Raw genomic sequence first — 27,622 nt, 5'->3', positions numbered from 1 at the left:
AGGCATGCAGGGCTTAGTAGCTCAGACCCTAAATCCCTACCTCAAGTGCAGACTCAACAATTCAGAGGCTGGAACAGAACCCGGGACACCAGCTGAGGTCATTTTAACAGTGACCAACCCTACTGCGTTTCCTCTGTGCTCTCCTAAATGACTTGCGCGTGGCACATTTCAGTGTCTTCTCTACCACAGAGACATGTCACTGCCAGTTCAATGTGGGAAACGTAGCATCATTATCATTAATGACACATGGCTCAGAGTAGGAAACTTTTATTCTTTAAAAGCAATTATTTAGAGGAAAAGGAATAAAAACCACAGTTGGCAATCAGAGCAGCCATTATTAGAACAGCACATGCTACTAAAACAATCCTTTTCATCCAAGATGCTCCTTGCTGGGTAGGCGTCTATGACGCACGCACTATACACGACGAGCATGTTCTAGTGAGCAGGAGTCTTGAGTTACTCTAGACATTTTTATTTCTTACAATGGAAATGGTAATTTGATTTAGACTTTTTCAGAGCTGATAAAGGCCACCCACCTCACTCCAGCAGACAGACCTTCAGAGACCAGTGTGAGTAATCCCAGGAAAAGGCACTTAAAACACACTTGACAAGGAATGATACCAACGCACTGAGAGCTGGTGTGACTTGTACAAGTCTTTACCACAGTTCAAATAAACTGCATTCATTCTCTCTCCCCTACAGGTAGTACATTCTGTCTGTGTTGATACATACAGACGTACCAACACTGGCACACATTTCTAGAGAGGGAAAAATCAATTGTTTAGAAGTTCACAGAAGTTCTAATCACTTTTTTAGAACAAAGAAGATGCACGAACCACTGCAAAAAGCACCTACTAAACCTTTCTATGCACCGAAAAGGGGAGAGGCAGTAAAAGAAATGCCTGGATCTTCCTCAGGATGTCAACTATTAAAATAATAAAATCTAGTATTTAAAAAAGCTTATTCCATTGCAGGGCACATTTTTTTGGTACTGTAAATCTCATAGGCGCACACATCCATATTGCTTAGGTAGAGGAGAATGGATGAGAGGGAACTTCCTTTCTCTGTTCATCATGTTAGCTAGCTTGTGTTATTCATCTTTGCTTAAAATATAAACAAAGTCTTACATATCAACATTTCCAGGATGTTGACATTAGTTTTAAGTACTCAAAGTCTGTTATAGAAACAGGACTGCTGTACCCACCCATTACCACATGTCGGAGCTGTAGTGCTGACTAACCCCAGGAACAGGTAGGTGTACACACATTCTGAGGATAGGAAAACACATTTAGTGATGTCATTTAAAGTGTAATTGCCAGCTGCAGAATGCCTTGGAACAAACAGCAATCTCTAAGAGCCAGATCCCACGCATTTCTGTTTTTTAGTGGCTGGCTCCTCAGCCGCGTGTGAGTCTAAAGTGCTTGCACAAGACTTGAGGCTGGGGTCCGCTCGAAGGCTGTCCGAGACAACAGTTAGGCCCGACAGAAGGTATCCTCCTCCTCCGCTCATCAGCAGCTTCGGATGACTCCGGTCTGGCAAAACCTAACCAGGACAGAAAAAAACAGACATTCATATCTTTCTGCACTCTTACAAACTATGTCAACAACATAACAAAAATCAGAATTTAAATGACAAATTCTCTTGATTTCTATGACTAACTTTTAAGAAGACCACTTCTTCACAGCACAATGCAAAAGAAGGTATAAAAACAAAGGGATCTATTTGTTTTAAACAAGAATAACCGAAGCCCTGTTTCTCTCAAATTGAATGCTAGTGTGAGGGGAAGGGCGAATGGTTTCTGTAGTAATTCTGGTTCCAGGAAGCTTCATGGCCAACAATCGGGTGTGTGGTATATGGAGAAACAACACAGGCTGGACACTCCCCTGAGTTTAATCCCTGCAAGGGCTCTTCTCACTTGTTACTCTGTATTCAACAGCATCCTTACCATGGTAAGAATGGATGCCAACCAGCAGGACTGACGGAACATGTGGTAACACAGGAGGGACCCTTCCAACCTCCCTTCCTGAAGGAACTGGCTATGAGGTATTCAGGCAGCAAAGTCTCCAGCTGCTGTGACTTTGGGACCTGTTGCAGGGATCATACTGAGACCAAACTGAGCCCAGGCAAAAGACCTGACCACTCCTGCTCAGTTCAGGAGGTCCCTCTCACGAGCAGTCTTTACTCCTGGCTCCCCACTGGCCTGCCTGAGACTATCTCAGTGTACGGATGTAGGCTGTTCCTTTTCTCTTTTCTTAGTACTGACCTACATAATTCCATTCCCCTCCTGCCCCCGCCCCCTCTCTCAATATATATTGAAAGTCCCCTTTGCCCTAATAAACCCTCTTATAAAACGCCTACCTTGGCATGTATTTGAGGATATGGCTTAGTGGCAGAGTACTTGCCCTGCCTGCCTGAGATGCTGATTCTGATCTCTAACACTGCCAGAGAGGGGGTAGGCGAGGGAGAGGGTAAGCACAAACAGAGCTCAGTGCGTGAGTTCTGGAATAACACACCTCCCACCAGTGGATCCTGAACTGGCTGGGAAGATGCTGCAGCAGAGGACAGGGTCACTTCATTTGCAGTGACCCACCTCCATTGACAAGGTCTTGAGAGTAGTATAACCAGTTATTTGCATTTTAAATACTCTGGACTAGTCAGGCACAGAGGCAGGTGGATCTCCGTGAGTTCAAAGCTTGATATAAAAGGGGAGTTACAGGATAGCTAGGGTTACACAGAGAAACCCTGTCTCAAAAAACTAAACCAATCAAACCAACCAACCAACCAACCAAATCAACAAACAAAAAAACCCACTGACCCCCCCACCTTCCTCTGGACCAGAGTCACAGAACAGTGCACGTGCACCCTGATATGAAAAGGTCAGGAAGCCATGGTATTTTCTATGAGTGACAGGCAGACACTTCCACCACTGCCACTGTAAACAATGGTCTTATTTAACAATTTGCAGTATGGTGGCAAGGAGCCAGCAGCTCTAGACCCCGGTGGTGAGAATGCTTACCTGGTAATTTCTGAGCCAGGTTTCAGACAGTCTCAAGTTGATGACACCTCCTCTCTCCCGAAGTTTTGTATAGCATTCCAACAAAGGCTAAAGGCAAAACCAGAATCCTGTTAGGTATTTTCTGAGCTACAACAGGGGGATCAAAATTCAGATGTAGGAATTGTGCATTTTGTCTCAGCATTTACCTCTTTATACTGACAGTAGACCACAAACGGTCTTGATGGGGCCACAAAGTCTAGCAAAGACAGCAGCAGTGGAGTAGGGTGGAAACGACTGGCCACAATCAAACTGCAAGGAAAACAGAGAGAACATTCCTCTACATCTTCCCAGTGGAACATGGCTTTTAAGTGTATTTAAAATGATCACGGATAGCCAGGCAGTGGTGGCGCACACCTTTAATCCCAGCACTTGGGAGGCAGAGGCAGGTGGATCTCTGTGAGTTCAAGTCCAGCCTGGTCTATAGCGTGAGTTCCAGGACAGCCAGGACTGTTACACAGAGAAACCTGGCCTCTGGGGAAAATAAAGCAAAAATAAATCAATAAATAATAAGTAAAATTAAAAAATAAAATGATCACCTAGTTATGCATGGTTAAAATCCTAACAATGAGGCCTAGGCAGGAGGACTGCCTTTAGTTCCACAACTGTACAGGGAGTAGGCCAGTGTGACCTATACAAACACAACATTCTAGAAATTCAGAGCAGAATGACATCATGAGCTATTTATTTATAAGAAACTGGGTTATAAGCATTTGTGCTGCCTGGCAGCTAAATGTAGGATATTCTTGCATTTTTTGCTTTTAGATCACCTGGAAGCAACCTAACACTACACTTCTGAATTCACGTCCCGCTGACAGAGGTATTGTTTCCCTTTATAGACATATTTTATTTTAGCATGTGTGTGCCCACAGAGGCCAAGTGTCAGATCCCCTGGAACTAGAGTTATAGACAGTTGTGAGATGCCAATATGGATGCTGGCTACTGAACACCAGTTCTCTGTAAGAGTAGCAAGCACTCTCTTTTAACCACTTAGCCATCTCTCTAGCCTCTGACAGGGATTTTCTTGGCTTGTTTTTGGCCAGCATTATAGCCATATTAATGCTCCACCTCCACACCTAACAACTATTCAGTCCTGTCTGATAGTCATTGCTAAATGTTCAGATTTCCTTGAAACTATCAAATTACACCTCCAACTTACCCCTCTGCTAGACTTGGCCTTTCTTTTAAAACAACCAATCAACTACTTATTTTTACTAGCCTTAAAATAAAAGCCTTGATAAACTAATTGTTTCCTTTTTGATTATGAATGTGTATGCCTGCATGCAGATATGTGTATGAGTGTGCAGGTGCTCAAGGAGGCCACAGGTGTTGGATCCACTCCCAAAAACTGAAGTCACCAGGCAGGGTGCTGGGAGCCTAACTCTGGTCCTTTGCTAGACCAGTGTGTGCTCTTAAATGCTGAACCTTCTCCCCAGCCCAGGCCCAGTCTCTCAAAAATCAAAACAATCAAAAGAAAATCTTCATCTCACTTCCCACAAGAATCAGGACAGACCGAGGCAGAACGCAGCAGCACCGACGAGTGCCCCGCATCCCTCATCAACATACCCATCTGCATTTCTTTCTCCCAGCAGAGCCGCAGCCTCTAAGTGTCTTTTCCTCTGCTCTTCCTGTCTTCTTTGCTTTTCCTGAATCTGAACAGCAAGAACCCAATGCACTGAGGTCATTCAGCCAAGTTAACCAAAATGCTCTGTCTCATTAGAGCAGAGGTATTCAGCAGACAACAGAGAAAGGGGTGATTTATAAGGAAGATGAGGATGCCCGAGGAAGTTATACTCAAATGTCAGCCCTAAGTCACCTGAGCATTGCTGAAGCTGCTGCTAAAGTCACCCAGAGTTCCAGCCCCCAGACTGTCACACAGCTGTGTACAAACACGCCCATTTCCCCCAGTTGTTTCTGACGGTTATCATCTAGGGACCTAATGTTTCAAAGTTAACTCAAATCTCACAACTTAAATGAGGCTATTACAAGGATAAAGACTCATAACATTCTTACATAATCTCTTTTATTTCCTTTTTCTTTAGGCTCCTTATTCTCTGGGTCCTGAGGGACAATTTCCATTGTTCTCTGTTCTTCTAGGTTACTTTCTGGGGCTTCTGCTATGCTGTCCTCATCGGCCTGTTCAGAGATCTGCTTTTCCTCATGTTCACCGTTACTCTGTTCAACCGGAGTGCTGTCTTTAGGCTCCGAGGACAACATCTCAGCAGAAAATGTTCCATTTAGAAGACTGTTTATTTTGTTGAGGGGGAATTCATGAAGACCACTGAGGAAAGATTTGGGAAACCCAAAACAAGCTGTTGCTGCCCGAACAGGTCCATCTCCAGGGTACAGCTGAATAATGGAGCCAAAACCTGAACAGACAAAACAAACAAATGGAAGGAATCTAGACTGTGCAAAGCCCAAGTCCTCACATAATTAATTCATGATTCTTCTCCCATGTCTAGAGGGTGAAGAATGCTGCAACCCACCTGGAGGTCCTTGACCGCTATGAATATTTCATTCCCTATAGAGAGAATATAATTCCTCTATACAAACAGGGAATTTTAAAGAAGCTTATCTCCTCAGGACACTATGGCAGGGAGACCTAGTGATCCTGTTTAGTTACATGATTTAGGTTCATCCACAGAGAGGATGGATTCATACTTATCGTCCACAGAGTCAGAGAAACCAAGATAGGTCAGCTTGTGTATTCCAAGAGAGGATACCTCCTGGGAAGCCTCCCTATTCAGCCCCTCAGTGCCAGCTGCAGTTCCAGAGTCATCCCCACAGACACCAAAGCAGGAAAGGCCAGCATCACAGGACACTAACACGGCCTTAGTGGGAAAGAAATGGACCACACAGGAAGGTTCTGGGACAGGAGCCATAGAAATCTACTGACTTCTTAAAGAAACTCCATCTGGTTTTCTAAGTTTCAATTTTTGGACTCACATCAGGGCAGTTCACTGTATTTGAAAACACTGAGACTCACCTCCCATTCGCTCCATCATGGCACCCAGCACCAAGCCAGAACACGTTTCCATGACAATCATTTTATTGCCAGCACGGATATTCCCCAATGTCAGCATCTGGGCTAGTGTATCATATCTCATGTGGCTAAGGGAAAAAAAGGATGATCCACTTACTTTTAGTTAAGTAAAGCCTGACATTTAATAATTGTTTTTCTAGCTGTTTCATAAAAATTATGTTGCTAAGATTATTGTTTGCTTGAGGCGACAGTAAAAGGACTTACAATTTATGAGGAAGGAGGACACTTTATGCAGGTGAGCAAGCTTTTCATTTTACTTAAAATCATGACTCTCTTAAAGACATATTTTCCCCCAATTATACTTTGAAAGGAAACAAAGCGTACTTAATTTTTCCAGGTTCTCTTGCATAATACATAATTGAAAGAATACGGGTAGATGGCTTCAAAATAGTAACGATGGCTTCATATCTAGGGGAATTAAAAGCAGAATAACAATTAAAAATACCTCATTTTTAGTAGTATTTATTTAGTAAATAAAAAAGATGTGCTATTTTCAATCATTTCAAACAAAACGACTTACTTTTTCTTCTTCTTTTTAATATATTTATCTTGGGCAAATTCTGTCTTGTCGCGGAATGTTGTACTATTTTCAATTAGCTGCTGAACTATTTCCTGTAAGAAAAGGAGGAGCAAGCAGATTTCCTGAGGCTTCACTGTCTTACCCCAGCACTTAGCCAAAGGTCTCATCTCCAGTCCCTCCTCCATGAAGTCCAGGCGCTCAACTGTGTCTCTACACTCTACTTAGGACTTGTAATAAGCATATTACAACTCCATTTAGGTTTGTTTTTTTCTGGTGTTGGGGATGGAACCCAGAGCCTTGTTCACACAACTCCTTTAAACCAAGCTAAAGGAAGAGAGATATCCAAGAAGGGGAGACGAGAGGTGAAGATCAGCCAAGATCAAAACAAACGAGCTGTTCCCTTCTCTTCCACTAACACTAGTGCTGCCGCTCACCCATTACTCCTATGCATGAGGAACAAAATCCCCGTGGGTTCCACTGCACACATATTTTAACTGACACCCATTTTACCTCAAGATCGGCATTAGAAACAAGCTTATTACACACAAACAAAGGGAAAGAATCCTTTTTACCTCTCCTTTAATGCCCTTGTCTTTCAGAGCCTTTATATCATCTTGAGTAAGTTTCTGGGACTTTCCATCATCAACTATATTTCGATTATCAGTGCCCGCTTCTTTAGTCTCTAAGGAAAGAAATGGCTTTATGATAATTGTGATATAAAACTACTATTAAAATTATATTACTTAATTTTACATGTATCTGTATATGTGTGTGGGCTCACACATGGTATAGTACATGTTGGTCCTAGGACATGGTTCTTTCTCCCCTTCCACCAAGTAGGTCTCAGTGAACTCAGGTTGTCAGATTTGGTAACAGGTCCTTACCCACTAAGCCATCTTGCTGGCCTTCATTTGAAATTATTTCACAATGTTTTCTTTAAAAAAAAAAAAAAATTTTTTTTTCTAAAAAGAGTTGGGCATGGCAGCACAGACCTTTAATCTCAACACTAGGGAGGCAGAGGCAGGAGAATCCCTGTGAGTTCGAGGCCAGTCTGGTCTACATGTCAGGGACAGCAAGGGCTTTGTAGAGACCCTATCTCAAAAATTAAAAAAAGAAGATAAGATTTAATTTTATGTGTATGAGTGTTTTGCCTACATGTATGTATGTACCAGATGCATGCCTAGTGCCTGAACTCAGAAAAGGGTATCAGATGCCTGGAACTGGAGTCACAGGAGGTTGTGAGCATCATATGGGCATTCAGAACTAAACCTGGGTGCTCTAAAAGAAACAAGTCTGTATACCTGCTGAGCCATCTCACTAGCTCCTCAGAGTTTCTTTTTGAGATAAGTTCTCAGGTAGCACAGGCTGGCCTCAGGCTCACTATATAGCTAAATATGAATCTGAACTCTGATCCTCCTACCTCCATCCCACAAGTACTTCAATTACACGCTCATGGAGTGCTGCAGATGAAACTGGGGCCTTGTGTACACGGGGTAAATGCCCTACCAACTGAGCTACAAGCCCACATCTGCAATCCTTCTTTTCCCAAGTTCCATTTTACACCTAGACCATCAGCCCCTCAAGTCAGCCTTGGCTTTTTAGGATCACCTCTTGTTTTAGGTAAGTTTCCTGGAGAGCATCCAAATTAAATGGAAGTCTGCCTAGCTAACTGTACACCGTCCATCTCACACATCCAGCGTGGGGTACCTGAAGTAGGCTCTTCCTTCTTCTTCTTGAGCTGAAGGCATCCTCCATTGCCCACTTCAAATGCTGACCCATAACTATGGCCAATGGCATTATCCAGGTAGAACCACTGTTTTTCGAAAGTTACTTTCCTGAGGAAGGAAAAGCAATCAGTAAATTGACTTCTTTTACATTCGTGCTACAACAGGTGCACTCATTCTCACGATGCACAGTGAACAGCGCTGCTTCTAGGTACAAATCTGACAAATGAACTAGAGAGAACCAGGCTGAGGAGAGACACAAACATTCATAAAGAAGCTAGGAAAACACCGACTTTTAGAAGAAAAAAGATATTCCTTTTATGGGGCACAGATCTGTTTGCACTTTGCTTAAACTCATAGATTCTGGAGATCTCAACATGCGGATGACTGCCGAGAGTCCCAGACCATGAGGATGTATTGAGATAACCCACGCCGCTCGCACTAGAAAACCCCTAAAAGCACTGAGATAACCGCTGAGATGACAACAATTTTTAAAACTCCCTGGTCTCTGTCTAACTGGCTATTCTACTAGAAAAGTGGCAAATCCTAATAACCCGTATTAGAAATAAACATTAGTGGCAATCTAGACATCTGAAATAAACTGAATACTGATGGTGCACTGCTGAGGGCGGGGCATTAGGCTTTCCTGTCACTCAGCCCTGTACTGACTTTCAAAGGGAAGCACACAACAAAATCCCTTTCCCTTCAAAGAAAGGAAATGAACTCCTGCTGAGTAATAACTAGATGTTCAGCAGTGTGTGTGCCCTTTCCATCCTCACAGTGATACTGGGATGCCCTTTTCCAGGACAGAAATCTGAGACCTGGGAAACTGTACTGTTCAAGTGCTAAACTCCAGGTCAGACTGGGCATCAGCCGGTGTTGAAACATGTTCCTCTGAACTGCAGTGTTCCCTCCAAACTGAAACACTTCCTCTAGGAGGGGAGGAGACACCAGCAACAGGTCACACACTGGAGAACAAAATCTTCAAATTCTTGAAGTCTCCTACCCATCAACATTGAAAGGAGTAAATAGTTGCTGGGTAGAGCGTGTGGGGGACAACTCTGACCAGTCAGGCTGCTGAAAGAAGTCCAACTTTGGAGCTGCTCTGCAGCTTCTGGGTTGCACGTGTGTAATGACTCCCCAGAAGCATGTCACACAACACACAATGACACCTGCTGTGTGTGCTTGCTTGTGTGAGGAGCGAAAGCTGGGGGACCCATACAGGTCTGCAGTGTTTTTCTATATCACCCAGCACAGCTGACACAAGAGTGCTGCACCTAGGGAAGCGTCAGAGCCCAGTCTGCACACACAGCATTCTGAGTTCTGAGACCGGCCCTGGTGAATTCTGTTTGTACCCTCTCACTCCTCTCTTGTTTTCTCTTTTTCTACAGGCTCGCAGAATGTGCTTCCCACTACTGCAGTCCTACGTGTGTCGTCTTTCCTTTTGAGTTCTCTATCCTGCCACATCTTTGCGTATCACATCCTTTAGAAGAAACTATTTTTAGTGTGTGTGTGCACACACGCGTGTGGTATATGTACATGTATGTATGTTTCAGGACCATAGCGTGCAAGCGGAAGTCAGGAGATGAATTCCATCTTATTTTGAGGCAAATTCTCTTTCGTTTACTGCTGCATATGTCAGGCCAGCTGGCCCTCAAACTTCTAGGGCATCTCCTGTTTCTGATTCCTTCTTGCTGCTGATATCACAGATATGTACCACCGTATCTCACACTTGTGTGCTAACAGCTTTACTCGTTGGGCCATCTCCCTAGCTTCATTCATCAAATGCCACCTGAATATGACTGAACTCAGGTGGGCTCTTAAAGTGTTCCTAACAGAGACAACTCTTATTCTTTGCTGAATTTTCAGTAACCAACATATAAGACTCAAAACATTTGCTCAGCTCAGGCCAGATTTGCAGCCCCTTGGCTGCACATGGTGTTAAACACTAAAGCTGGGTTGATTTATTTCTCTGCCAGCCTCTTACGAGCAAAGACAGGGAGATATGTACTCAAACCGACCTACCTGGAGGCTCAGTCAGGAAACTGGGGGATGTGATCTGATAAGTAAGTGAGCTCTCTATTTCCTGGGAAGGACTAAGATTTGAAAAAAGCCAGGATTGCTCTAGTGATAGGGAGTCTGGCTTGGAAGCAGCTGAATTCAGCAGGTCAAAAATTACCATCATGACTTTGCCAAGATGGGTAGATAAAAAGAGCTTTCAAATAATTTCTAAAGAGTACTTTCTAGGGGGCTGGAGAATGAGTGAGCAGCTGAGAGCACTTACTGCTCTTCCAGAGGTCCTGACTTCGGTTCCCACATCCACTTTGGGTGCCTCACAATTGGCTATAACTCCAATTCCAGGAAATCCAAAGTTTCTGGCCTCTGAGGGCACCCAAATTCATGTATACATATTCATACACACACAATTAAAATTATGTATTTTAAGACAGGGTTTCTGTGTATAGCCCTGGCTGTCCTAGAACTCACTCTGTAGACCAGACTGGCCTCAACTCAGAGATCTGCCTGCTTCTGCTTTCTGAGTGTTGGGATTAAAGGTGTGTGTTAAAAGATGGAAGCAGATGCAGAGATCCACAGCTAACCACTGGGCTGAGCTCCTGGAGTCCATCAAAGTGAGGAAGGAGCAATATATGAACAAAGGGGTCAAGACCATGATGGGGAAATTCACAGAATCAGCTGACCTGAGCTAGTGGGAGCTCACTGACTCCAGACTGACAACGGGGGAACCTGCATAGACTATCCAGGCCCCCTGAATACAGGTGATAATGCTGTGGCTCGTGTAGTATGGGGGGCCACTGGCAGTGGGACCAGGATGTAAATCTAATGCACGAACTGACTTTACAGAGCCCATTCTCTATGAAGAGATACCCTACTCAGCCTAGGCACGGGGGAGGGGTGAGAGGGATGAACAGACTTGGTCCTGCCTCAAGGAGGTGATGGGACAGACTTAGCTGACTTCCCATGGAGAGGCCTTACCCCCTCCGAGGAGCAGATGGAAGGGTGAGGTGGGGCGGGGAGCTGGAGGAGAGGAGGGTGGGGGAATTGGGATTAGTGTGTAAAAAAATAAATAAAATTTAAAAACTAGTGTTAAAGAGTACTCTTTGGAGCTAAAGATACTGCCTGTCTTATTGGTAATGGAAAGGGTTATAAAGAGACATTCAGATAGTTATATCTGACCAGGAAGCACACTGAGCATGGTGTAGCAGACCTGTAATCCCACCACCACCTGGGAGGCAGAAAATTGTTGAAAGAACAACATGCTTCACCTTGCCATCAGCGCTGATGTGCACACAGGGCAGGCTCATCAACATACATGCTTGCAATCTAAGAGTTTTGCTGCACTAAAGTTACATTTCAGCTTAAAAGTTTAAATTATAAATAGCCAATTTCAAAACCTACATACTTGAAGGATTTCTAATTTGAAATTCTGCAAAGGAAAACCAAAAACACTACCTTCAAGAACACAAAAATACAGTGGCAACGAGGACAGTTGTAAGATTTCTCTAATTTCAAACACCAAAAAAAGTCTTATCAATGGAGAATTTTAAAATGCTCAAAAGTTGGTGCAGATATTTGATTTTAGACCAGAATGAACACTCCGTCCCCCTGATTTTTTTTTCTTTATCAAATTGTGCTTGTGCCAAGAAAGGTTGGTTACCAACTGACTTGATGCACTGAACACTGCTGCCTGTCTAACTGGCTTTATTTTCTTGAGACATTGGCCAGGCTGCCCTCAGACTCTCCAAGCATGACCCTGACCTTCTGATCTTCCTTTCCTCCACCTCCCAAGTACTGGAATTGCAGGCCTGCACCAACAGTCTATTTATGTAGTGCTGGAAACTAAACCTAGGGCTTGGAGCACGCCAGATATGCACTCTAGCAACTGAGCTACATCACCAGCCCTTAGGATTTTTACTGTTTTCTGCTCCATTTCAAATACCACTCAATGGCTTGAATCAAACAGTAGCAAAAATAACTTATGCAAAGTGAGCGTTAGAAGGGGTTCCAAATTTCATGATACCCAGTTTTCTGACGCACAGAGAGTTGTTCTTCTGACCTTGTACGATTTACTTCTTTCAAAGGAGTATCACGCGAATGGCAATGTGACTGAGTGGCAGAGCCCTTGTCTAGTATGCACAGAGCCTCTGCACTGCACTACAACAATCAAGCAAATAAAGAAGCAGTATGATACATAAGTTCAAAAGAAAACTTCACTGTACCAAAGTAACCTAAATATTCCAATAAATTCTAACCATCAATAAGCTATTAGGATTAAGTAACTTAATCAGCTCTGTCACAAAGTTACCAAGCCCAATTATGTATGAGCTCTGAGCTCTTAAGCGAACTGCTTATGAACAATTCGATTTTCCAGGACTTTGATGTACAAAGAAGGGCTCACAGTAATTGCATACTGTAGGAATTTGGCTTTTCTTATTCATAGAAGACAGATTTTTCCCGCTGAGGTCGAGAAGAGGTCTGCCTACCTGAAAGTCAGAATAAGTGTAAGGGATCTTATTTTCTCTCTCCTCCCTCCTCTTCTTACAGAGGAAGTCGAATTTATGGGCAAGGTGGGGATGAGAGTCAGACATAATAAAGAGATCTCAATGTAAAAGGCCGGAGGAGTTCCGTAATAGAGAAGACCCTAAGAACCTAAGGAAAGCACCCTCGGGGACGGCAGTACCAAGAACGGAATTCCTGGGAAGGGAATCCGGCGCTGAAGGTAGAAGGTTGGGGAATGAAAAGTAGAGGCGAGTACTGTAGCATGAGAAAGGGGCAAATGAAGTCCTAGAGGCCAAGGATGCAAAAAGATCCCAGTGGGAAACGGCCTCTGTTGGTAGGAAGATCTGGGTGGTGGCAACAACGGCTGGGGCGCCGGATTTAAAGAACCAAGAGTGGGACACTGGAGGGGGTGATTATCTATCTAGGTGATGGTGCGCGCCGCCAAGGCCAGTAACTTGACTTACTTTCTCCGCTGGACTTGCACTGCTTTGAACACATCTTCCCGCTTCAGCACCACGAAGTCGCCGTCACGGATGCAGTGTTCCCCGGGTTGCGGGGGCTGCGGGCTTGGCTGCTCCGCTGATGCCTCCATGGACGTCAGATCGTTTCCAAATTCCGTAACCGGCTCCAGCCGTCAGCAACACCACACGATCCAGAGGAATCTACCCTTCCGCCGGCACCGCCCCCACGTGCTGCGCGCCGCTTCCGCTTTCCGGTCCCAACCTCAGGACGGCTTCCGGGAGCCTCGCGGCTTCCGTCTATCTGAACTCTTTGATTGGCTGCGCTTCATCCCGCCCTCCCGTCGCGTGGCTTCCTTAAGCGTCATAGACGCGCCAAAAAAGAACTCCGGAGAAACACGGAGTGTACCTTGTGGTGTTGCGCTCTGGCTTTACCCGCCCTGCGTCTCGCGTTCCGGTGCTCGGCGACCCTGGCACCCGGGTTGCTCTGGAGCCCGAGTGTCCGCGTAGCCCTGCATGCGCGTGCGCACCACCTAGGCCCGGTCGCTGGCTGGGAGAACACTGGGACTCCCGTAGTGAGGACGATGGGACGCGAATGAAGTCAGGGACTGCGGGTGGCTTACTTCCCTAAATATATGTTGGATTTGTCACTGTTCCCAGTATGTTATCCTATTGGGTCCATGTGGAACGTAGTGTTGCGATGGGATGTCTCATCTTGAGGGTCCTGAAGGCTTGAGTTTTTATCTCAGTGTTAATACAATCAAGCTTAGTTTGCTTTCGAACCTTTTAGTTACTAACTAAACCCTGTCGAGATTAGAATAGGCTCTCCTAATGAATTTCACCGCAGTGTATGAATATATCATTAATACTTTGTAGCAGTGGGATAGGAGTTTTTAAGTGGATTTTTATTATCCTTTAGAACAGTTTAGGACAGCTTGCCACAGGAAATAATACAACAAAGATTGAACTACGATATAGCCCTAGAATCTTACGGGTGGGGATTATGTGCAGCTAGTATTGCCTAATAATAGGCTCAAACACTGCAGACAGGTTCAAGTTACCGTCTTTATTTCTGTCTTGGTGGTTCTTTGAAGACTGGTGCTGAGTAAACGACTGTAGTGTACCATAAATCGTGACGGGTATTAAATTCTTGAGGCCGGGCGGTGGTGGTGCACGCCTTTAATCTCAGCACTTGGGAGGCAGAGTTCGAGGCCAGCCTGGTCTACAAGAGCTAGTGCCAGGACAGGCTCCAAAGCCACAGAGAAACCCTGTCTCGAAAAACAAACAAAAAAATTCTTAAATAATTACACAAAACGTAAGCTTTACACTGTGGCATGGAATTTTGCAAGCCTGTTTGCAAGTCTCAACACAATACATTGATTTCCTCCTTTTACTCCGTTAATGCATTTTTAGGAGTGCTATTGACCTCTAGAAGACATGAGCAGTGCATATAGAGGAAGAGGTTTTGGACGGGGAAGATTCCAAAGCTGGAAGAGAGGAAGAGGTGGCGGGAGCTTCTCAGGAAGCTGGAGAGGAAGAGAGGACAGAGCTGACCCCAGTAAAGCCACAGGAAAACACACTTCTGGTAAGTACGTTCTCGTGAAATAAACAGCTTACGGGCCAGGAAATGGTGGCGTAGGAAAGAGTGCCTGCCACCAAGCCTGATGACCCTCAGGTCCCTAGGAACCCACATGATGGAAGGAGAGAACTGACTCCTGCAAGCTGTCATGTGACCTCCACATGTGCACACTGGCATGTGTTGGCCCACACGTGGTCACAGACAACACATATGTATAAACATGTTTTAAAAAAGCAAGTCATGCCTAGTAGACAGCAGGATATTATTTTTATTGAACTGTCCAGTTTAGACTCTATTAATAGACCCTGGGGGGGGGGACTAGGAGTGAAAACAGTGCTTTGTTTTTTACTAACATTATATCCTATTTTTTCAGAGCAGACTTCACAGTCTTTACGTCTACAGTCAACGTTGGATCAGTTTATACCGTATAAGGGCTGGAAGCTTTACTTCTCTGAAGGTAGAGTTAAAGAGCTTAAAAGTACCAGGAGTTGTGTATCCATTTCTGGATACTACATTTCATGTTACCATGATTCGGCTGGCTGTCTGATAACATACCTTCTACTCTCCCAAACATCTGTTAGGAGCGTTGTTTTTATACATGTATCAGGAAAACAAACTGGTGAGTGTCTCAAAGAATTAGATGTGTATGTGGAAGACTCAAAAAACAGAAAGGGAACACTGAGGTAACCTCCTGGAAAGCAGTGTTACCAAACACAGCAGTCTGATCCTTGTGGCTGAGGGAGGACAAAAATCCAGACATTCCAAGGCTGTCAGAAGTTGGGAGTTCAAAAGTGGAGGAACAGTAGAGATGTCGCTTTAATCTCAGGGCACCCTCCAAAGCTGTGCTTTAGGACTTAGGAAGGCACCCCGCTTTGTGCTCAGAACACAGATGAATGAAGCTGGTTGATCCTAGTAACTAAGGACTCATCAGATGTTGGTTGGATCCTGGAGCTTGGAACTGTAGTTGTTCTGTGCAGTAGGAGAGATACTGAAAAGAGCCGGAACAAGGCGCTGGAGAGGTGATTGAGAAGTTAAGCATAATTGCTATTTTTCTAGAGGGTCTGAACTTGGGTTCCAGAAGAAAGTTTGCTCTGAAACCCTCCTTTGGCCTCTGCAGACACCTGCACATGTAACATACTTAACACAGACACACATATGCATAAAAGTAAATCTTAAAAGACGGAATAAAAACAAGAATAGTTTATTTCATACTTCTTGCCGCCTTCCAGTCCTTACAGTGTCTCCAGTAAGTAAACCTAAAGGTTGTCTGGGAACTTGGGCACAGGTGTCAGTGTCCCAGCAAGAAACAGAGTAATAGGCTTGGAACCAAGAGTTAGATGCCACTTCAAGTTTGTGTAGAGAAGAATACCATCTACTGTCAGACATTTTTGTGAACTGTGGAGATCTTGTTCTTCCTTCTTTATGATGTCTACATGCTTGTTATATCTTTTATGAAATGTGCTTTTTTGTTCTTTTTATTTAAAGCTGTGGATTTTTTTTGTTTGTTTTTGTTTTTCGAGACAGGGTTTCTCTGTGTAGCTTTGGATCCTGTCCTGGAACTAGCTCTTGTAGACCAGGCTGGCCTCAAACTCTGCCTACTTCTGCCTCCTGATTAAAGGCGTATGCCAGCACCGCCCAGCTAAAGCTGTGTGTTTTTCGCCCCTAGTATACTATATTGCTGTGGTCAAGGATCCTGTCTTTGTATTTTCAGTATTCATTCTGTGAGTGAATTCTTCTTTCCTTCCCTATTAACTTGATAGATGTGTTTCACGGAAGATCTTTTAATTCCTTTATGATACATTAACCACCAACGTTTTTATTATTGTCCTAGCAGTTAGCTCAGAGAACTGTGACCTTTAGGTTACTAAAGATGGGATTTAAGAGATGCCTTGCTTAAAGTTGACCAGCTCTATTTCACTAGACTGAAGCAGCATTATAGTTTGGACATTATAGTTAAGCATTGGTCTGTGGTCTGTCTTCAGTCTTTAGAAATAATTTGAAAGGTGGCAGTCTGAACAAGTAGAATTTACTTTGCAAAGATAGTGATTATGTTTAGCTCCGTTCATGTGTATGGCTTTGCATTTATTATAATGGTTAGTTTAAGCTTATTGTATGAGATATTTGAATTGATATACTCTTTGAGGAGTTCAAGACTCAGTAGAAAGTTTTTCAGATGCTTGGACTTTTATAGATATTTCAGGTTATTCAGATGTCATTTTCTTTTTAGAATCTCAAGTATTCATTCATATCAGTATTCAAATATAATCACAATACAAAGTAAGTAAGGGGGAAATTTGTGGTGTTTCTAGGGATCTGTCTCAGGAAAATATAAATGCTTCTGTGTTTGAGTATTGGTGCTAATGCTGTATTTGTTGGATTAGTTTACAGTAATAGCTCTCCTTTTATTGAGAAGATTCAAGCTTTTGAGAAATTTTTCACAAGGCATATTGACCTTTATGATAAGGTAAGTGCTTTCTACAACAACACTGACAGTCTGTCTGTCTTTATGTGACAGCTAACTGGACAGTATGTTTGAGGTGCTAGTGAGTGAGCGCTGGAGGTGGATGGGTGTCACTTAGATACTGGTTCTCACATACTAGCACTGTGGGCCTAAGTGAATTATATTCTCTCTACTTAAGCTTTCTCATCCTTAGAGATATTACTATAAATAGAAACTTCAAAAGTTTGTTAAGTGTGTACATGAAAATATTTGCAGTATTACAGCTATGTCAGAGAACTTAGAATTATCACTGTGTGACTGACTATTCCATGCTTTCTCAAAATGCATACTGAATTATTATGATAATTGGTTTGCAAAAAAGCAGTTGTTATATTTAAGATTTAATCTTTTATAGGATGAAATAGAAAGGAAGGGAAGCATTCTGGTGGACTTTAAAGAGCTGACAAAAGATGATGAAATAACTAACCTGATACCAGACATAGAAAATGCATTAAGAGATGCCCCTGAGAAAACCTTGGCGTGTATGGGCCTGGCAATACATCAGGTAAATTTAGCCAACGTTTTAAAATGGAGATAGTGCCAGTACTTTTTAAAAGGTACTTAGCTTTTACTAACAGAAGTTGGTTAGAATTTAAGGATTGCAGACTTTTCCTAGAAGATAGCAAATTCAGCCTATATATAATTTCCTTGAATCAGCTTAATTTTACTAAAGATATAGAAGTTATGATTTCTTTTTGAGGAGATACTTGATTTAATATGGAATATAAAACAGGCATGGTGTCAGGAATTTGGAGCACAAGGACTGACCTCAAATGTAAGTTCCTTCAGCATCAGGAAAGTCGCTTCTCCGAGGGTCCCATGTGTAGACTGACAATGACAGTTGTTCTGTGCTTGTATCAGTTTTTCTCAGGGACAGACGACACAGCACCTGAAAGCACCCACCGAAGTGCTTCCAGGTAAAGGGAAGTAGTTCCCAGGAAAGGCACAGATTAGTGCTGGGTGCCTTCAGAGGTGGGGTAGAATGGGGAAAGCTCAAGGGAAGATGTGGGCTTAGGATTGGTCTTAAATGAATACGTAGAATCTGGACACTGCAGGGGAGGTCAGGACATCCAGGTACACTGCTGAACACCCTGCACTGGGAACCCTGCCTCTTGCTTTCAGATTTGTCCAGTCCATTATTTCTCTAGCCAGGCAGCTTACTCATCTAATACGCTCATAAGCACAATTCCTTTCCATCCTTCCTGCTCTGGCTCAGGCTGAGGCATGCCCTACAAAATTTTTTTTTTTTTTAGTGGAACCCAGTGGGTAATGGCTTTGAGGGCTGTTATTTTATGTGTCTGAGTGCTTTGCCCACATGTATGTGTATATTGTGGGTGGCAATAATGTCAGAAGAAGGCATGGGTTCTCTAGAATTGAACTTGAGCCACCATGCAGGTGCTGGGAACTGAACCTCAGTCCTTTGCAAGAACAGCGAGTGTTTTTAACTGCTGAACCATCTTGCCAGCCCCTTATGTAAGGACTTTTAATGTTAGGCTTATTTGGGACAAAAGGTAGGGATGCTGAAGTTTTCTGGTACAGGTACAAGAAGATCCCAAATAAAGCAATCTACTGCAAAATAGTCATAATCACTTATCAGTCTTTTAACTGACTATGACGATACTTTTTTTTTTTTTTTTGAGTTCTTCATGAACTTTGGGTTCTCTCTGAGAGTTCTGCTTAAATAGTATTATTTTTGAATTTTTGACTAAGGTATTAACCAAGGACCTTGAACGGCATGCAGCTGAATTACAAGCTCAAGAGGGATTGTCTAATAATGGGAAAACAATGGTAAATGTGCCACATATTTTTGCAAGGTAAGAAACTTGATGCTATTTTTTTCTCAATAACTTTTTGATTATTGCACAAACAGATGAATTTCATTGTGAAATATTTATGCATACATATATCATGACTGTTTTTATTTTCCTCCCATCCCCCACTGGCCTCACTTATTTCCCCTCTCAGCCTTTGACTGGATCCCTTCCTCCCTTTAAATAGTCCCTGCTTCTGTTTTCATGGCACAGAGATTCCCTCTCTTGTTTACCCCTCCTATCTCTCTTCAGACTTGTTCCCCCACTTCCATGACCCTTTCTACGTTCATTTGTGTGTCTATAAATCTATAAATCTGTATTTCATGTATGAGAACAAGCATACAGTGTAGATTTCTGAGTCTTGCATACTTTGCTTAATTAATGATCTTCGATTCTATCCATTTTCATGAGTGTTATAATTTCATTCTTCTTTTCAATTTAATAAAATTGTGTTATGTACCACGTTTTCTGTATGTATTTATCTATTACAGATATCTAGACTAGTTCCTTATCTTGGCTCTTGTGAATAGCAGAGCAGTAAATGTGAGTGTGCAGGCATCTGTGGTGTGCTCACTCAAGATCCTTTAGGTTTATACCCAGTAGTGGTGTAGCTGAGTAATATAATAATCCTGTTTTCCATTTCTTAGGGTTACTGATTTTCCAGTTTACATTTCCCTGGCAGTGTATGAGAGATCCTGACATCATTTGTTACCATTTCTTTTTCTTATTGATAGTCATTTTTACTGACTGAGATGAAATCTCAAAGCAGTTTTATCTTGCTTTTCTATAATGCCTAATTGACAGTGAAATTCTACAAATACCTGTTGGTTATTTGTATTTTTTCCCTTGTGAACTATATTCAGTGTATTCTTTCTTGCTCACATGTTTTTGTGTAGTGAAAAGTATTTAAGAACAAGAACCTTGGGTCGGTGGGATGGCTCAGTGTGTAAGAGATGCTGCCACTGAGCCTGCTGGCCTGAGCGCAGTCCCTGGAACCTGTATAGTGGAGAACAGAGCCAGCGCCCACAGGTTGTCCTCTGAGCACCACATGTACGCCATAGTACACTCATGTGTGCCCTTGCACACACCAATCAGCAAATTGCTGAAAGAAAAGGAAAAAAGGCCAAAAACAGAACGAGAACCTCCGTTTATATAAACAAGGAATTCCTTGCTTATTTAATACCATAACCAAATTACCTACTGAGGATTATTCTAACATATCATGATAAAATTAGTATTTTTCTACCCCAGTAAGCTGATTTCTTTCTTTTTTTAAAAAAAGATTTTATTTATTTATTATATATACAGTGTTCTGCCCACATGTATCCCTGCATGCCCCAACAGGGCACCAGATCTCATTACAGATGGTTGTAAGTCACCATGTGGGTGCTGGGAATTGAACTTAGGTCCTCTGAAAGAGAGGACCAGTGCTCTTAACCTCTGAGCCATCTCTCCAGCCCAAGTAAGCTAATTTCTTGACCTGAAAACTTTTGTGAAGGTTGTTTTTGAACCTGTTAAGACTACTATATAAATATGATAGTTTGTGGAGTGTACTTAGCTAAATTCTTAGATTTATATTAGACACAGGGGAGTAAATATTCTCTAGTTCATCATTTCCAGTTTTTAATTCCTTAAATTTCAGGGTTTTATTTTTCTCTTCCAAAAATTTATAGGAGATATTTTGTAGCAGCTCTTTAAAAAGAAGTTAGGCCAGGTGTGGTGGTGCACACCTTAAATCCTGGCACCCGAGAAGTTAGGCCAGGTGTGGTGGTGCATATCTTTAATCCCGGCACCCGAAAAGTTAGGCCGGGCGTGGTGGTGCACACCTTTAATCCTGGCACCCGAGAAATTAGGCCAGGTGTGGTGGTGCACACCTTTAATCCTGGCACCTGAGAAGCAGAGACAGGCAGATATCTGAGTTCAACTCTGTTGGGAGTCTTTCTCTGTCCCTCCAGCCTGTTCCCAAATAACCTCATAGAGATTTCTTATTAAATTATGAAAGCCTGTCTGATAGCTTAGAACTTGTTTCTTGCTAGCTCTTATAACTTAAATTAACCCATTTTTATTAATCTGTGGGCCACCCCGAGACTTGTTTACCTCATCTACATACTGTCCATTCTGTTTTCCTATTTCTTCCGTGTCTCCTGGCATCTTCACCTTCTTCTTAGCATCCTCTGTGCCTGGAAATCCTGCCTAGCTATTGACCATTCAGCTCTTTATTAAACCAACCAGAGTGATACTCCTTGACGGTGTACAAAATGTCTCAAAACAACAACAAAACTAAGTATAAAACAGAGAGAGACAAATGGAAAAACATGAAAAACGTTAGAAACTCTAGAGTCACTTTATCCGTAGAATTTTCCTCTTGAAATTATTTTTCCTTTCTTCTTTGTTTTTTTGTTTGTTTTGTTTTGTTGGTTTTGTTTTTCAAAATAGGGTTTCTTTGTTAGCCCTGGCTGTCCTGGAAATCACTTTGTAGACCAGGCTGGCCTCAAACTCAGAGATCTGCCTGTCTCTAACTCCTGGGTTCTGGTATTAAAGGCGTACACTCCACAATGACTTCCTTTTTCTTCATTAATACTCTCTCTCCCAGTTTTTCCCTAGATGGCAACATATAAGATTTAGCATCTTTGTATTTTTAATAAAATTTAGCAGATGTGAAATTTCTGGGATAAATTCTATGACTGCTCCCAAAGGAACTTGTGAAAATACAGCTCTTCTGTTCATTATAAGTTTATAGATAGGCACATTCTTGGCTTTATTTTTAGAGTGTACAACTATGAGCCCTTAACACACCTCAAGAGTGTCCGAGCAAATTGCTATGGGAAGTACATCTCTGTAAGAGGGACTGTGGTTCGTGTCGGTAACATCAAGCCTCTCTGCACCAAGATGGCTTTTCGTTGTGCTGCATGTGGAGAGATCCAGAGCTTCCCTCTTCCCGATGGGAAGTACAATCTTCCTACAAAGGTGATATGTTCCTTAACCAACTTTACCTTCCATCTTCTTTCAGAAGGCACATCTGTTTACAGAAAACCTTTCCCAGTGTCTTTGATAGAGCTGTTGCAGAGCAAATGGCCTTATACTTAGAGCTCAAAACCACAAGACTATTATTTCTCAATGACTTCTTGGTTTAGAAGGCTAAAAGAACTTCCACCTGGGTAATTCTGCCTGTGTCTCTATGGTGTTCCAGCCCATGATGGCTGGAGCTAGTAGAGGTGTCCTGACTGGGCACCTTCTTTATGGGCAGCTTTTGGCTTTTCACACACATGATGGCAGTTCAGAGCTTGTAGTCTGCTCTTGGCTGCTGACAGCTGCCGTGGAAAGAGAGCAATTGGTAGGCAGAATGCTGCCTTCCATATGCCAGCCTTGGAAATCATGCACCATGACTTCTGTCAGACTGCCAGATTCCAGGAGGGGAAACTGACTCCCGCTCCATCAGGGAGCTACACTGTTACAGTGCCTAAAGTTTATAAATGCACCTGGAGCTTCAGACACCCAACAAGTGACTTAGGAAAACTTGAACACATCCTGCATATACGGTGAGAATCACTTGTCAAGTGAATATACCACACACTGCAAAGGGGGCTAGGGGAGACCTGAGGGTTAAAACAAAGGTTCCTGATAAAGACTTTCCAGAAGAAGAAGATTGGGTCAAAGCATGTAGACTGAAGGAGAAGCGGCAGGCAAGGAGCCTAAGACTGGGAGAGGAGAGTTCCTGGGCTTAGAGAAAGGAACAAGTATACGATAGGGAGATGCGGTGGGAACTTTGGCTACTGACAGCAAAGGAAGTACAAGCGGTGAGAAAGGTCAACTAGAAAAGGGCCAAGAATGACATCTGAAGATTATAACAAGAAGTGGGTAAGATTGTAACCTAGTTACTGTACGATGTGATTATGGCTTACCAGAGTCCGTGTAAATCTCGTGTTGCAGTGTCCTGTGCCTGCGTGTCGAGGGAAGTCGTTTGCTCCTCTGCGCAGCTCTCCTCTCACCGTTACAGTGGACTGGCAGTTGATCAAGTAAGCACTCAGAACATAAAGTAAAAGAGTTCTTGTTCTGCCTAGGAAGTCTATGGTTTTATTATATATATATCGTGGCATCTGATCTACAAACAGTGCTTATTTGATTAGTCTGTGTTTTAAAATGCTAATTATCTCTTTGACATTGATTGGTACTGGATTCTAGAAAGGATACAACTATTTCATCCCATTGCTACTGAGAAGTGGTTCATTTTGTACTTAAATGCCGTGACTCATTTCATATTCTATGATGGACTGTGATAATATTGAAGTTTTAGATAATCATTTAAAAGTGGGCTATTTTATGATAGCTTCTCATTTTCTGTTCAGCATTTTATTTCATTTACTATTGGCTTATTTTACTTTATTTGTTTTGCAAATAAGGCATTGTCTTTTGTTTTGCAAAGAAGGTTTATTTTTATTTATGTGTAGTATGTCTACATGAATGTAAGCCATGAGTGTGTTAGTGCCTGTAGAGGCCAGAAGATTGACCCCGAGCTGTAGTTACAGGCAGTTCATGAGTGTTGGGAACTGAACATGGGTCCTTTAGTAGAGCAGTAAGTGCTCTGAATCATTGAGCCCTCTCTCCAGTCTCCTCATTTACGTAGTTTTCATCTAGTCATTCCAGCTGTTTTGATTTTATGTCCATGACAGCTCCTCGAGTCTACTTAGTTTTTGTCTTCCCTGCTGTTAGTGAGACGTCTGATGCTGTCGAACTCTCATTCCCTTTAGGGTGCTGAACTCCCCCTTTGTCATCTCTTTCTGTTCTTATGAATGGCGAAGGAGTATTTAGTTATCTTCATGCCCTTGAAACCTTTTGTCCCTGAGTTATCTTCTCTTTGGACCTCAGTCATGTGCGTCCCTTACGTCACCCATTGCCTCGTGTCTGCCCGCCTTTCTTTTCTCGCTTGCTTTCCAAATTAAGTTGGCGTTGTTGTACCATTTCTAGAAACCTTTGCTTTTTATGTGTGTTGTTGTCATTGTATCGAGACTAACTTTGTAGCCCATGTGTAACCTGTACCCACAATTCTCTTAGCCTCTTGAGCACTGGAGTTACAGATGTGCACCACCCTGACTTACCCTGGTGATTTTAATTTTCTGATTTCCCTCTGTTCCCATCTCAAAACACTTTTTATTTTGTTTTTTGGACATACTCTTAGACTTCTGTTTTTTATTTTCTCTTCCTTGAACCTCTGCCATTTCAGAGATGAGGTGAGACATTGTTTGGAGAGGTAGGTTCTTCTTTTCTGCTCTCTGTGGATTGGAGTTCTTCCTTCTCGGGTCTTCTTCCCAAGTAAGACAGTTCTTAGTGTTCTTGAATTGGTTTGAGCTTCTAAAATGTCGAACTGAGGAGGTTTTATTCTGGAGTTGAGATAGCCTCATGGACATCTTAGCTCCCCTCTTAGAAGGAATTTGCCCATTCCTATTGGATAGTGCTCCTGCTCCTGGTGGTAAATTCTCGTTCTTTCCCTACTCGATTGCCCACTCCTTCCAAAGAAATTCTAAAAACTTATTTTTGTACTGTCTGTTGCTGCCTGTCCCCAACTTTGAGAACATCTTGGGGCTCTTCTGAGAACCTGGGTTGCCACTTCTCTATCCCCTTATGAGTTGTGTCTGTGCATTCTGGGCTGCATTGTGCTTCATCCATCACTGTTTCACTATTTGCTCTTTTCAGAAGTTTCACTAATACCTCATTTGTTACCGCCACATTCGCTGCTCCAAACTTGCTCTCACTTCTTTGGTGAATCTTATTTGTTGGATTCTTAGGGATGCTAGGTGAAATGAATACATATGTTCATTCTGCCTTCCTCAATTGGGAACTGTTAAAAGTGATTTTTGAAATACCATTGAACTCCTTAAAAACCAGTTTGCCGGGGCTGGAGAGATGGCTCAGCGGTTAAGAGCACTGACTGCTCTTCCAGAGGACCCGGGTTCAATTCCCAGCACCCACATGGCAGCTCACAACTGTCTGAAAACCCAGTTCCGGGGGATCTGACACCTTCACATCAATGCACATAAAATAAAGCTAAATAAACCATAAAAAATATTTAAAAAAAAAAAACCAGTTTGCCTTCATCTAGAGCAGCAGTGTACAGATCCTGAGTAGTCACTGTATTGAAGAAACAGCTAAAGGGAAGATGTATTCTAACTGGAAACTGTTGAATGCCTTAGAATACAGGAGCTGATGTCTGATGCACAGAGAGAAGCAGGGCGGATCCCTCGAACAATCGAATGCGAACTTGCTCATGATCTTGTAGATAGTTGTGTCCCAGGAGATACAGTGACGATTACTGGAATTGTCAAAGTCTCAAATACCGAAGAAGGTATGTTGTAACATTCTTCATGACTGTCTCTCAACAGTGATATATTTGCTTTTTTTTTAAATCTGTGTAAGATACTTCTGCATCTCAGATAATTTAGAAATTCCCTTTTTTTTCTATGTAAGATGAAGTGCTCTAGTCCTCAGGAAGCTGAGGTGGAAGGATTGTCACAGTTTGAGATTCCTCTTGAGGCCTTGGCTCTAAAAGCCTCAAGTGAATGAGTAAATAAAGTTCCTCAGCCATAAATCTTGTTGAACACTCAGTCAAGTCCTTTATGGAAAATTAAAACAGTACATTTAATGTTTTGAATTTACAGGTTCTCGGAATAAGAATGATAAGTGCATGTTCCTTTTGTACATTGAGGCAAATTCTGTTAGCAACAGCAAAGGACAGAAAGCACAGACTGCAGAGGACGGGTGTCAGCATGGGACACTGATGGAGTTCTCACTTAAAGACCTGTATGCCATCCAAGAGATTCAGGCTGAAGAGAACCTGCTGAAGCTCATTGTTAAGTATGTCTTAGTGACCCGAGGCTTTGCCACAGATGTGCATGTCAGTATGTTCTTGGTGACTTGTCAGAAAAGCTAGTCAAAATGTGCAACAAAGTTGAGTCCGTAGAGCACATACATGTAGCCCGCTATTTGTTATTTCATGGCAAGGGGTGTTTATACTTAATGCATTTTTAGGAAAAATGATGCCTAGCTTAAATGACGACTGTCTCACATAGAAGTTTGCCATGTAGTTATTAGTTTGTAATATACTTGTCTTACTTAATATGGTATGCTTTTGGCATTCTGACAATTTGGGGGTAATTTTGAAGAAATGAGGAAAATCAAGAAGGAAGAAGGCTCGGAGTGCATTCTGTGAAAAATTGATCAAGGTTTCGCGCTCCAGAATTGAGTCTTTTCTTTCTGTTTTTCGTATGTCAGTTTGCCAACTAAGGAAAGTTTTGTGTTACTTAAGTTCTTGTCCTTAAACATGTAGAGTTTCCTACCACATAGCCACCCTGGCCAACTCTGGGAAAGCTAGTTCTGTGATAGGGCCAGCGCGTGTAAGCTACAGAGGAGTGTCTGGGCCGGCAGGTGCCCAGGAGCAGACACGTGGAGGCTCAGGCAGCTGTCCCTCCTGCCGGCTGTAAGTGCAGCAGCCTCAGTGGCCTGTCCTCGGCACTGCTCACCAGTTTGCCTGTTTTTCCGTCTTCGTGTTTGTGATTTCATCATCCAAACTGAAGTTTTTTAAAGAATTGTCTTTCACTTTATTAACCTAGCAGATTAGTGCCTTTGAAGCAGCAGTTTGGTTAAATGTCATTCATTTGGGAGAAGAGCTCAGAAGTAGCAGGAAGGCAGGGTAGCACAGAGAAGGCACGGCAGCTGGGCTATGGCGCCCTAATACGGGTGCCTCCTGGGGACCTAGATGTGAGCAACAGCCCAGCACTTCTGTTCTGCTCCTGTGTATACTGACGATGCTTCTCTGGCTGGAGAAAAGTCACAGGCACAGGTGCTTGGTAGGAAGCTGGTGGCAGTTAGATTGGGACATGGTAAATATTAGTTTCAAGGGACACCAGGTTCTGTTTATTAAAACAGAAGGAAGATTCACACTTTACTCCTGGCTACTACCCTGTCCATTTTTATTTGTTCCTTACTTACAAAATGGACACATGCAAATACTCAGTGCATGTGTGCACGCGCATTATGTTGACATCAGGTATGTTCCTTGTGTTTATTGCTAAGCATCTTATGTTTTGAACCAGTCTCTCAGTGAATCTGGAACTTAGAGGTTGGCTGAGCTGGGCAGTGAGCACCAGGGATCCGTCTATCTCTACCTCCCCAGTGCTAGGATTACAGCTTCACACTATACCTGTGGTTTTTTTTTTTTTTTTGAGAGTGGCAGTTGTTACGGTTGTTGTTGTTTTTGTTCCAGGGCTTCTCTGTGTAGCCCTGACTGTGCTGGAACTCACTCTGTAGACCATGCTGACCTTAAACTCAAGATGTGCCTGCCTCTGCCTCCAGAGTGCTGGGATTAAAGGCATGTGCCCCACTATCTGGCTTATACTTTTTTTTTTTTACATGGTTCTGGAAGT

The 27,622-nt window shown here is 42.8% G+C and overlaps 2 protein-coding genes across 5 annotated transcripts in view; one reads left to right on the top strand and one right to left on the bottom strand.

Moving 5' to 3' along the window:
- Window positions 1-251: 251 nt before the first annotated feature.
- On the bottom strand, window positions 252-13,551 carry Trmt6 (tRNA methyltransferase 6 non-catalytic subunit). Its single transcript, XM_048455395.3, has 11 exons — window positions 13,322-13,551; window positions 8,323-8,450; window positions 7,188-7,297; window positions 6,616-6,707; window positions 6,420-6,503; window positions 6,039-6,163; window positions 5,066-5,421; window positions 4,619-4,704; window positions 3,202-3,304; window positions 3,017-3,103; window positions 252-1,542 (listed from the first exon to the last, which is right to left on the bottom strand). Exons 1-11 carry the CDS (start codon window positions 13,447-13,449, stop codon window positions 1,351-1,353), a joined length of 1,491 nt encoding a protein of 496 aa, XP_048311352.3. The 5' UTR covers window positions 13,450-13,551; the 3' UTR covers window positions 252-1,350.
- A 143-nt stretch (window positions 13,552-13,694) lies between these two features.
- Window positions 13,695-27,622, top strand: part of Mcm8 (minichromosome maintenance 8 homologous recombination repair factor) — a 31,881-nt gene continuing 17,953 nt past the window's right edge. For 2 of the 4 annotated variants that reach the window (XM_048455394.3, XM_048455392.3), the window contains exons 1-10: window positions 13,695-13,974; window positions 14,729-14,900; window positions 15,268-15,351; window positions 17,276-17,358; window positions 17,750-17,899; window positions 19,105-19,208; window positions 21,974-22,172; window positions 23,136-23,221; window positions 25,394-25,545; window positions 25,859-26,054. In XM_048455394.3, coding sequence (XP_048311351.2) covers window positions 14,753-14,900; window positions 15,268-15,351; window positions 17,276-17,358; window positions 17,750-17,899; window positions 19,105-19,208; window positions 21,974-22,172; window positions 23,136-23,221; window positions 25,394-25,545; window positions 25,859-26,054 — 1,202 coding nt within the window. In that variant the 5' untranslated portion in view covers window positions 13,695-13,974; window positions 14,729-14,752. The remainder of the gene's footprint in view (window positions 13,975-14,728; window positions 14,901-15,267; window positions 15,352-17,275; window positions 17,359-17,749; window positions 17,900-19,104; window positions 19,209-21,973; window positions 22,173-23,135; window positions 23,222-25,393; window positions 25,546-25,858; window positions 26,055-27,622) is intronic. The other 2 variants (XM_048455393.3, XM_085696764.2) reach the window with 2 other exon arrangements.

This window comes from Myodes glareolus, chromosome 10 (assembly GCF_982192425.1).
Source record: "Myodes glareolus chromosome 10, mMyoGla1.1, whole genome shotgun sequence".
NCBI classification, from domain to species: Eukaryota; Metazoa; Chordata; class Mammalia; order Rodentia; family Cricetidae; genus Myodes; species Myodes glareolus.
The sequence above is the reverse complement of the archived record's forward strand: the minus strand, read 5'-3'. Positions and strand labels throughout refer to the sequence as shown.